This window comes from Phyllobates terribilis, unplaced genomic scaffold, assembly GCF_046119375.1.
Source record: "Phyllobates terribilis strain yellow unplaced genomic scaffold, ASM4611937v1 Scaffold_264__1_contigs__length_2628131, whole genome shotgun sequence".
Taxonomy (NCBI): Eukaryota; Metazoa; Chordata; class Amphibia; order Anura; family Dendrobatidae; genus Phyllobates; species Phyllobates terribilis.
In genome coordinates this window covers 710,650-722,424 of record NW_027363024.1, presented here as the reverse complement: position 1 = coordinate 722,424, position 11,775 = coordinate 710,650, and the positions used below count along the sequence as shown (strand labels likewise).

The window sequence follows — 11,775 nt, the reverse complement described above, 5'->3', positions numbered from 1 at the left end:
CCAAATTTTAGATCTTTGGTTCCAACCACCGTGTCTTTGTGCGACGCAGAAAAGGTGAACGGATGGACTCTACATGCCTGGTTCCCACCGTGAAGCATGGAGGAGGAGGTGTGATGGTGTGGGGGTGCTTTGCTGCTGACACTGTTGTGGATTTATTCAAAATGGAAGGCATACTGAACCAGCATGGCTACCACAGCATCTTGCAGTGGCATGCTATTCCATCTGGTTTGCGTTTAGTTGGACCATCATTTATTTTTCAACAGGACAATGACCCCAAACACACCTCCAGGCTTTGTAAGGGCTATTTGACCAAGAAAGAGAGTGATGGGGTGCTACACCAGTTGACCCGGCCTCCACAGTCACCAGACCTGAACTCAATCGAGATGGTTTGGCGTGAGCTGGACCACAGAGTGAAGGCAAAAGGGCCAACAAGTGCTAAGCATCTCTGGGAACTCCTTCAAGATTGTTGGAAGACCATTTCCGGTGACTAAAGAGAATGCCAAGAGTGTGCAAAGCAGTCATCAAACCAAAAGGTGGCTACTTTGAAGAACCTAGAATATAAGACATATTTTCAGTTGTTTCACACTTTTTTGTTAAGTATATAATTCCACATGTGTTAATTCATAGTTTTGATGCCTTCAGTGTGAATGTACAATTTTCATAGTCATGAAAATACAGAAAAATCTTTAAATGAGAAGGGGTGTCCAAACTTTTGGTCTGTACTGTATATATATATATACATACATACACACGCTGCATATATACGTATAGTGGAAAAGATAAAAGAAAATAACTTACAAATAAAAAACTAATTTTTTTTGCGAATATTACCAATTCCCGTGGTCTAATAACTGCTGCAGGAGCTCGATAGGTGGCTGTGCTCCATATTTTTCTAATGCCGGCATGTTCATATCATCCACAAATATGACGCATTTCTTCCCCATCTGAGGTCGTACACGCCTTTCCGTCTTTTGTCCAGTCTGTCCATGATGATATTCTAGAATAAGATGCAAACTATGTGTCGGAAGATTCAATAGGTTGACCACTACTGCGGTGTCTCATTTTCAGGTAGAAAACATCACATGACCGCTGCAGCCAAATCAGCGGCTATTGATTGGCTGCAGAATTGATGTTTCATTCGACCTAGAAGAACTAGTCTTCTAGCTCTCTTTTCTGGCTCAGAAAGAAAGTCACCACTGCAGGCGATCATCTGACACTGGTTGGCTTCATTGACATCTCCTGGTCGAAAAGGAAGTGAAGAGACCGATGGGGACACAGGCGGCAGCGTGGAGAAGCGACAGGGTATTTTTTTTGTTTTAAGACACACATGGGTCCATCAACCCATTTAAATGTATGTCTGACCATCTAATACACAGATCTTCAGGGTCTGCGAGAGAGACCTCTGTTGTTTGTGGGTCTCCTCTGTGGCTCATAGCAGAGGGTCCTAAGTGGCGTATCCCCCCCAATGACATCTATATATCCTAATGAAGCAACCTCTTTCATTTGTCAGAAGGCAGGGTGATAAAAAGAAGACAAACCTGAATCTGATTGGCACTGGTGCGAGCAGAAAAGTTGATGAAGAAGGGAAAGAATTTTTCTTTGTCCAGATTGTTCATCAGTTTGTCTTTGACGTAAATAGATTTCCCTGTCCCCGTCAGTCCCACAAATAAGAGTGGTCTGCGAAAAAAGGAAAGTAGTTTGTAGGACAACCATAAAATCAAACATTTTACAGTGTTGAGAATAAAACTACTAATTTAGGCCCGAATTCATATGTCCGATAAACACCATCCATGTACGGACCAAGATCTCCGGACCCAAACTCGCCAGCCTCATGGATGTCTATGAGGCTGTCAATTTCAGGTCAGGGGTCCCGCGGCCCGTCCGTCCATCGTGATATGTGTTTCCCGTCCTTAAGTAACTAGCAAACTATTTTCATTTATACAAACTGTGTTTAGTACAGACATAAAACAGACAGGTGTGAATGGCGGCCAGTTTTCTGTGTATAGACCAATAGGGTTTCCTAATTCGACTCCACTATCCGAATGGTTTTCCCATACAATAAGTAATTGTGATGGCAAAATGGATAATTGTCAACAAGGTTTCCTAATAAGAGTCATTTTGTTACTCTTACTTGGTGTTTTTGATGCACATATCCATGAGGAAGGTGTATCTGACAGTATCCATAGTTGGCACAATGATATCTTGGATTTTGGTGCTTTTGTCCCACGTGGCTGTGCCTTTAATAAACTCATTCCAGTGAACCCAGCGCCCTCGGCCTTTTAACTTCAAAGAAAAAAAAAGTAGTTACAACTTTGATAAACCATATTCGGACACATTTGATGTAGGGATAAGAGAGCACTGACACATTACATAAGTTTGACATTTAGGTCCTGTTCACACTGCGTTTATGCAGCATGTCTATTACTTTGCCAGAGGATCTGACGGAATCCACTTAGGTCATTGGACTCCATGTCTCCTTCTGAATTCAGTTTTTCGGGGATTCAATCAGAACCTCTGGCAGAGTCATAGATATACGGCATAAACACAGTGTGAACATGTCCTAAGAGACCTAAGATAATAACCCAAAGGCCAAAGTTATAAGTTGCTGAGCATTAGGCTTGATTTCCATGAAGAAATCCCTTTACCTCGTACATGTAGTCATAGACCAGGCCTTTATCGTCCAAAGGACATTCCCATTTCCCCACGGAGGACAGGAAAGGGCTCTGATCGATCTTTCCTGTGACAATTTCTTTGAAAAAAAGCATCAAACTTCACTCGGCTGTCGGTGTCACAACAGCCGCCAATGGACCAAACCAGGGAGAAAGCAAAACTGGCCTAAAAGAGAAGAAAAGGGATACAATATACAGCGGGCGAAATAAGTATTGAACACGTCACCAATTTTCTAAGTAAATATATTTCTAAAGGTACTATTGACATGCAATTCTCAGCAGACGTCAGGAACCTGCCTCTAACAATCGCGGATGACGTGGCCGGGCTTCAAAGGAGACCGTGATTTTTGCTATATGCAGCAATGGTGTAGCATTGCTGTATATAGCACAAGCGATCAGACGATCGCAGCTTTAAGTTCCCTAAGGGGGCTAATAAATACAGAGAAAAGTTACAAAAAATGTTTTAAAAAGTATGAAAAAAAACAAAAAAAACCCCATAAAACTTGAAATGGGTTTTTTCCCCCAGTAAAAACAGAGAAAATAAGTTTTACAAAAAATACACATATGTGGTATCGCCGCATTCAGAAAAGTCCAATCTATCAAAATATAAAAATAATTAACCCGATCAGTAAACGGCGTAACGAGAAAAAAAATCAAGAACGACAAAATTATGTTTTTCTGGTTGATGCAGTATCACAAAAAATGCTGTAAGAAGCGATAAAAATGTAATATCTATCGCAATATGGTATCAACAAAAACATTGTCTCGTACCACAAAAAATAAGCTCTCAAACAGCTCCATCGACTAAAAAATGAAAACGTCACGGGTCTCGGAAAATGGTGACACAACCCAAAAAAATGTTTTTTCCCAAACCTCTAATTTTTTTTTTTCACTACCAATCTAATAAAAAAACTGGACATGTTTGGTATCGGTGTAATCGTACTGAGGAGTGAATCATATTGCTAAGTAATTTTACCACACAATGTACACCGTAAAAACAATTCCCAAAAGATAATGTCAGAATTGTGATATTTTCACAATTTCTCTCCACTTGGAATTATTTCCCCCGTTTTCCAGGAGCATAGGAAAGCACTGTCTATACCTGCAGGTGGATCAGCCACACTGTGTATGGGATCGGCAGATCTTCCACTTACCAGGATCCAGATACGAATGTTCTTATTATTCGGATCCTCTCTCACCACATCAAAAATCAGCATCTCCAATAATGGTGTGAGTGATATTACCACATTGCCATTGCTGGTTGTCACCAGATCCTATGAGGAAAGACATTAGGACACTGAGGGTAAATCTAGACTACAAACTTGCGCAATGCTCCTACAATTGAGAGGACACATGGCGTCCACCTTGCACTGCTTTCGGAGGAATCGAAGGGAAGGTTGGACGAGCCACTTAAAGAGTTCCTCTAGAAGAGCGAGGTGGTCCTTAGTCTTCAGTGCATCGGGAAGGGTGCTGAGCCAGGACCTCACCAGGGGCGCCCAGCCCAGTTGTTGGGGTTCCAGATAAATCATACCGCAGCGGCTAACAGTGGCGGGCTGGAGAGAGAGATATACTAAGTAGGGTTGCCCTAAGACACAAGCCCATCCAGTTATCTAATTATCTCGCTGGGTGGATGAAAAACAGTCTACAAAGTCGTTTCCAAGTGTCCTGACGTTTCCATCATCCATAGATTACATAGACATCCATTTATTTGAGTAGAAGCTATGTAACATTACATTTTCCCTACATTCAGTGCTGGTGTCAGGAACTGGATCCCCACCATTTAGATGATTGTTGTAGTAGCACCAGAATGAAAGGGACTGACAATCCCTTTAATTATAGCGACTAAAGTGAATGTAGAGATGACTGTCAGTAGCGTAACTAGAGTCCGATGGGCCCCCATTGCAACATTTGGACCCCCTGCATGTTGGTCAGATGTATGGGCCCTTGTAGTGTTCTAAATCCTATAAGGACATACGTGTTGCACCTCCTACCCCATTATGTAGTAATATCCCCCATATTGGGCTCCTTCCTGATATATATGTCCCCTGTTCTGGCCCCATCCTGGTATATATATCCCCCATCCTAGTGTACATGTCCCTTATCCTGGGCCCCACCTTGATATATATATCCCCCATCCTGGTATATATGTCCCTTATCCTGGGCCCCACCTTGATACATATATCCCCCATCCTGGTATATTTTTCCCCCATTCTGGTATATATATCCCCCATCCTAGTATATATATCCCCCATCCTGGTATATATATCCCCCATCCTAGTATATATATTCCCCATCCTGGTATATATATATATCCCCATCCTAGTATATATATCCCCCATCCTGGTATATGTCCCCCATTCTGCCGTTGTACTTTAATGCATAGAAAAAAAATAAATGATTCTGCTCTCTTTTCCTCCGCTCCCCCGCTGTGCGCCATCCTCTTCTGAAGCCAGCATCTGACTTCAGAGTGCAAGCTTCGGGAGCATATGATGTCACTGTCATGCACCCTCAGTCACGTGCACGCCGACATCAGCTGCTGGCTTCTGATTGGCCGGCAGCGTGCATTGTCGTGCACAGACCCAACGGGTCTCTGCGCCTCAATACACTTCGTCTGAATGTGCGTTCGGGGGTGCACATGCAGTTGAAGTTTGCGCTGATGTCGGCGGGCCCCTCACCTGCACAGGCCCAGTCGTGACCTCTGCAACCGCGATCATTACACCCCTGATGACTGTGTATGTAGGACTTCCAAATCGGTGAATGGAAGAGTTGCTCGTGCTGCCAAACTCTCCTTTCACAGCGGCACAAGATGGGGCCTCATATTCGAGAAAAGTTTGGGTGGGTGCCAGAGGAGAGACCCTCATCTATCAGACAATTATGGCCATTTTGTGGATATGCTTTAAAAGATGAGAATACCTCTAAAAGTCAACCCTATAACTAAATCTGATTAGTTAGCATTAGATCCCCCGATGTACAAGTATATGGGAACTCCTCTCTTATAGGATGAGTGAAAACCTACCGACGCCTGGGAAAGGTCCATTGTTTCAAAAATCAGACTCATCTGAGGTGACATCTGAATGATCTCCCCACTCATCAAGCAACGCTAAAAATAACAGGACATATTTAAAACAATATTAAATGTTGAACAAATGAATAATAACTTAATCCACAGAGTCTGATCAGTAACCTCATAAAGGATCATTGTAAGCTTTAGTGGAGAAAGTACAATCATTATGTGCACAAATTAATATCTGAAAAAAGTGCAAAAATCTAGTAGCTGATTTATAATTGGAAGATGATCCTGCAATGAATATCTTTTAAAGCGTCTCTCTCCACATACAATACATAAGTCCTCTACTAAAGGCTTATTTCCATCTTCATGAATGGATATTGTCGGATAGTGTTAGGAAATACAAACAGTTTTTGCAATTTACTGCTAATTAAAGATATATAAAGATGCCATAAAATCTAATGTTTTCTATTCTCCATCATGGCTGTAGATATACATGGAGGATAACTTTTTGTATCACTTTTTGTTATGCTACATGGTGATGAAAACAGAAAAGGATATAAATAAAAAAAAAAAAGTTTTCACAAAGTAAAATAGAGAGTTACCTTTTTATTATCATCTAGGACGGTGTTCATACTTTCTATCCCTAGCGTATCAATAGGTCCATCAAAGATAACCCATTTTCTTTCCGGGGTCTCAGATAACGCAAACTCCCGGAAAGTATTAGCGACTATCCCATCGGTCCACTGCAAATGAAGAGAGGCATCAATAAAATTGCTCTTCCCATAAAATCCAGTACAATCCCACAATTGAACGGATTATTAAAGGGAATGCCTGGGATTATGATATTGATGATGCACATGTATTGACTACACGTGGCCCCTATTGAAGTGAACGTGGCGGCACCGGGAGAGACCGCAAGTAAGTGATTTGCATATACGCGGTCACATGCCAACTAGAAGTGCATGACCTCACTCAAAGCAAGTGTATTGAGTGAGGCCAGACACAGTCTATTCAGAATGTGGCTGGAAGTATGCAAATTTATGCTAATTTCTGACATAAATAATACAATTTGTTGCTTCCATGTCTGATGGGGAAAATAAAACAGTTTCCAATTTTTGTGCAAACAGGGGGTAAGCAATAATAAAATGATTGCCCGGCAATGTATGGCTGGGGTCTATGTCTCTGAAGGAACCCCTTCTACCATGTCCATAAGCCATAAAAGGGGAGATTTTCCCATTTTCAGCAAAGATATTAGTATTATAAACAATAATTCCAATCATAGACGAACCTCATGTGACACTGGATCAAACTGCCCGAACAGCTGCCCCATGGTGATGGCTTTAGGGTTCACTGTCCGGTAAATCACTTTTTCTTCTTCGCACCCTCGCTCATTCATAAGAGACAGCGTATCAGCGAGGACGTGGAGGACCTTCGTTTTTCCAGAGAACGGCTCTCCAACCAACATAAAACTGCACGGGATAAACAAAACGCAGCATGGTCCATTGTATAAAATGGAAACCGCGAAGAATAAATCCCCCGTCCCATGGACTTCTGTAGTTCCAGCTTACCCGTGTCTGACAATCATCATCTCATACGTCTGGATCATGTCCTCCAGGAAGACCTTCTCGGGCTGGATGTTGTGTCCAGCACAGCTCTCCTGTGCGCATTCAAGGAAATCCTGAGCAAAAGGAAGGTAAAATATTCCATCAGTCTGTTTACAGTGGATCCAATTAGAGGTGGGAGAATACATTTTCAGGACCCAGATCAGTATTCTGTGGCCGCTGGACGGGACCCCTGAGAGCCGCCTCTTAGCTGCCGGCATCCCCGGCTCCTCTTCTGATTATATGGCCTGGTGTACATCATGCTGCAACCATAACATCATGCCAGGCCGGCTAATCTGAAGAAGAGCCGGGGGGCAGGAAGAAATAAGGTGGCTCTCAGGGGTCTCATTCAGTGCCCACTACTGACCTGATGTCACACACAGTGTAGGAAAGACAAAGTGCGACACAAAGGGATGAGGGGAAGGGAGCCCCGACACTAGGGAAAGGGGGAAATGGAGACCTCCTAGGCTGATCTGCAATCACCCTGTCTCCCCTACCGACTCTATATTGGTTCCTCACCAATTGCCGTACAGGAACCTATCCCTGTATTTCCTTAGCGTTTGGCCCTGGATAGGGAAGGGGGGGGTGAGCACTAGTCGATCCCCACTGACAACTAAAGACAGCAAGGGGAGACAGACACGGGGGAAGTAGCTTAGCTTGAGTCGACTTCAGAGAGATGGCACACACATCCTCTTAGCACCAGAGAGGAAGTAAGAACTGTACTTGCTCCAAGCCTTCACAAGGGGTCATGTGAATATCACTGGCACCTCTGTGTAGCAACCAGGAAGTATTTAAACACCCAGGCCTGATTGTCAATTAGAGCAGGAGGGAGGTAGCCGCTGGGTCCTACAGTGAGACCGCTAAGAAGATGTCTGTAATGCCAAACGAAGGGATCTCCTGCAACCAACTGCAGGGCGACTGTCACATCTGACGCACCCATGACACCTGGCCATTGGATCAGTCTCCTGCAAATTGATTCATTCATCTAAAAAAAAATGTCTCCATAATCTACAACTAAACTAGCGATAAATCACTCACAGATGTTTCAACCATTTTTTTTCTACATCAGATCATCTTGCATTGGAGGTATAAGTGAGCCCCCTTACCGCTGGTGCCCCTGTGCAGCTGCCCAGGTTGCACTAATGGGACCGGACGATGAGTGACAAGGTCATGTAACCCAATTCCAAAGCAGTGGATCAGGATCGGGTGATTTCAATGGGATTGGTCTACCATCTACTGTGTATGGGGGCCTCATGACAGATTATGTTGGGGGACATAAAAATCGGCCGGTTGGAATTTAATCACCCGATCCTTACTTTCTGACCGTGAAATTAGCAGCTGCCATAAGATTCTGGCAGCGACTCTGTCATAGAGAAAACAGGAGCGAGCATTCCTGAATATGGGGGAGCCGGGAAAGACGGAAGGAAGGAAGGAAGGGAGACACAGATCCATTACTAGTGGGTTGGTGGAGCCCCACAGGGATAGTTCACCTCAGATTTATAAAAAAGTGACGACCGGCCCCTCCAACTTAAGCTCCTCCTACTCCCATGTTCTCCAGTCCGTACACAAGCTAAGGAAGAGCAGACAACACCAGCAGAACAGTACAACCCATTCTGAAAAATTCAGAAATGTGAGAAAACAGGTTATGCAAATAACAGCAAAAAAACACACAGTCCTAGGTACAACTCACTGGACCTGACAACTGCGATGAGCTGGCGATGCTGGAAAAGAGCCCTAGTGCGCCAACCCCAGACCAGATGACCGCCATCAGGAAAAGGTCGCGCCGCATCTAGAAACAAAAAAATACTTCTGCCATGGGAGGGTGCTGTGTCTCCCTTCCTTCCTTCGCTGAAAAGGATTTTACAGGTAAGTTCTTACCAAAATCCGTCTTTCAGCAGCAGAAGGGAAGGAAGGGAGACACAGATCCATTACTAGTGGGACGTCCCAAAGCAGTCCAAAATTCTAGGGTGGGAAATAGTGGCAGAATCTCCAACACCCCAACAACTTAGGTAAGTGCGCAACCAGCGCCGAATAAAAAATAAAATAAAATAAAGAGGTAACTTAAACCACCGCCGCCTGCAGGACCCTGCGTCCCAAGGCCGCATCGGCGGAAGCACTCACGTCCACTTTATAAAATTTAGTAAAGGTGTGAACGGAGCGCCAGGTAGCCGCCCGGCAGAGCTGCGCTGCCGAGGTCCCCTGACGAAAAGCCCATGACGAACCAACAGCCCTCGTGGAATGAGCTCGAACTTTAACCGGACAAGGCTCGCCCTTGAGCCGGTACGCTTCCAGGATAGCCGAACGTATCCACCGAGCTATAGTGTCCTTGGAAGCACGCTGACCACGTCGACGACCAGCAGGAATCACAAAAAGAGAGTCCAATTTCCGAAAACCTTGCATGATTGTAAGATAGAACTTCAATGCCCGCACCAAATCCAACGAGTGCAAGGCCCACTCCTTTGGACTCTTCGGCTTCAGACAGAGAGAAGGTAACACGATGTCCTGATTGACGTGGAAATGCGACACCACTTTAGGTAAAAAATCTCCACGGGTACGAAGCACCACACGATCCGGAAGAAATTCCAGAAAAGGTGGCGAGCAAGACAGTGCCGCCAACTCCGAAACCCTTCTCAAAGAGGTGACCGCTACCAGGAAGGCCACCTTCCAAGAAAGCAAGTAAAGCATAGCTGAATCCATACGCTCAAAAGGCTCATGCTGAAGAGCTTCCAGGAATAGATTAAGCCGCCAAGGAGCCACAACCGCCTCGCGAGGCGGAAACTGACGAGCAACCCCATGAAAAAAAGAACGCACGTCCCTACGTGAAGCAATAGCCCTTCGAAAAAGCGCGGATAGTGCAGATACCTGACCTCGTAAGGTACCAACTGCTAGACCCTTGGCCAAACCATATTGCAGAAAAGCCAAGAAGTTGGGGATGGAAAAAACCCTCGGGTTCCTTGACGATCCAGAACACCAAGAATAAAAAGACTCCCAAGTTCTGTGATAAATCCTAGTCATAGCTGGACCTCTGGCAGAAATAACCTCGGACGAAAAACCACGACGGTTCAAGATCTCGGTCTCAAGTGCCACGCCGTCAAACAAAGTGACTTCAGGTCCGGATGACGAATGGGCTCTTGGATTAACAGGTCCGGGCGAAGAGGCAGTGGAAACGGAGGCGCCGCCAGAAGAGACACCAGCGTCGAACACCACGTCCTCCGTGGCCAATCCGGCGCTACCAAAATTGCTGATACTCTTTCCAGTTTGATCCGCCAAATCACCAAAGGAAGTAAGGATACTGGCGGAAACACATAGATCAGCTCGAACTGGTCCCACGGGGCCACTAGAGCATCTACCGCCACAGCCTCCGGGTGTTAGAACCTTGCTCTTAGTTTTTTTTTCCTTTGCTGGTCACATGACCTTGTTGGCCTATTTAAGCCTGCTCCGCCCTTCTGGCTTTGCTGGACTTCATTGTATATCTACTTTCTAGCTAGCCTGTGCTCTGTGTCTTGCTCTGTTAGTTTGCTTGGTCTACTGACCTCTTTGTTCTATATATTTTGTTTGTTCGTCTGTCTGCTACTATTTCTGTTAGGAGGTGTCCCATATTCCTCCCAGTCCTTAGTACTTGTAGGGATTCCTTCCCCACATCTATAGGTCTCCGTACAGACTAGCTTAGGACTTTAGCAGGTCTGATCGCAGGATCAGGTCCCCTGTTACATCGTAGGGATTAAGCTGAGTTCTATCGTAGGGACAGATCTCCTCTCTTTCCTTAGCTCTGGTAGCAGAACATAACACCGGGTCCCTGTACCTGGACATGAATGTCGGAACCCTGGCGTTCAGCCTGGATGCCATCAAATCCACCTGAGGAGTCCCCCACCGGGAGCACAGCAGTGCAAACACTTCCGGATGAAGACTCCATTCTCCGGGATCCACCTGCTCGCGACTGAGGAAGTCCGCCGAGATATTCAGCACACCTGGGATATGAATCGCGGAGATGGCTGGAACCCTGGACTCGGCCCAAACCAGGATCCGAGAGACCTCCATCATGAGTCTGGAACTCCTCGTCCCGCCCTGATGGTTGATATACGCGACAGCCGTCGCATTGTCCGACTGAATCCGGACCGGCAGACCGCTCAAAAGGACCGTCCAATGTCGGAGGCAGAGAAAAATTGCTCTCAACTCCAGAATGTTGATCGGTAGAGACGACTCCTCTGACAACCAGACCCCCTGATCCCAGAGGTCGTTCCAAACCCCCCCCCAGCCAGTCAGGCTGGCATCGGTGGAAATCACCGACCACCTTGGGAGAAGAAAGGATTTCCCCAGGGATAGAGTTTCCGGACGTAACCACCATCCAAGAGACTCTCGCACCCTGCGGGAGATAAAGACCGAGCGATCCAGTGAAGTCGGCGATCGATCCCAACTGGTCAGAATAAGATTTTGGAGATCCCGGGAATGAAATTGTGCAAACGGTACAGCTTCCATTGTCGCCACCATCAGACCC

The 11,775-nt window shown here is 45.4% G+C and overlaps 1 protein-coding gene across 1 annotated transcript; it reads right to left on the bottom strand.

Annotated features, from left to right (window-relative positions):
* Positions 1 to 837: 837 nt before the first annotated feature.
* Positions 838 to 7,429, bottom strand: LOC141219329 (dynein axonemal heavy chain 12-like). The gene is made up of 10 exons (XM_073666094.1): positions 7,248 to 7,429; positions 6,968 to 7,148; positions 6,282 to 6,422; positions 5,686 to 5,769; positions 4,034 to 4,222; positions 3,824 to 3,943; positions 2,646 to 2,835; positions 2,132 to 2,283; positions 1,539 to 1,677; positions 838 to 997 (listed from the first exon to the last, which is right to left on the bottom strand). The coding sequence occupies exons 1-7, from the start codon at positions 7,427 to 7,429 to the stop codon at positions 2,674 to 2,676; spliced, it is 1,059 nt and encodes a 352-aa protein (XP_073522195.1). The 3' UTR covers positions 838 to 997; positions 1,539 to 1,677; positions 2,132 to 2,283; positions 2,646 to 2,673.
* Between the last annotated feature and the right edge of the window lie 4,346 nt (positions 7,430 to 11,775).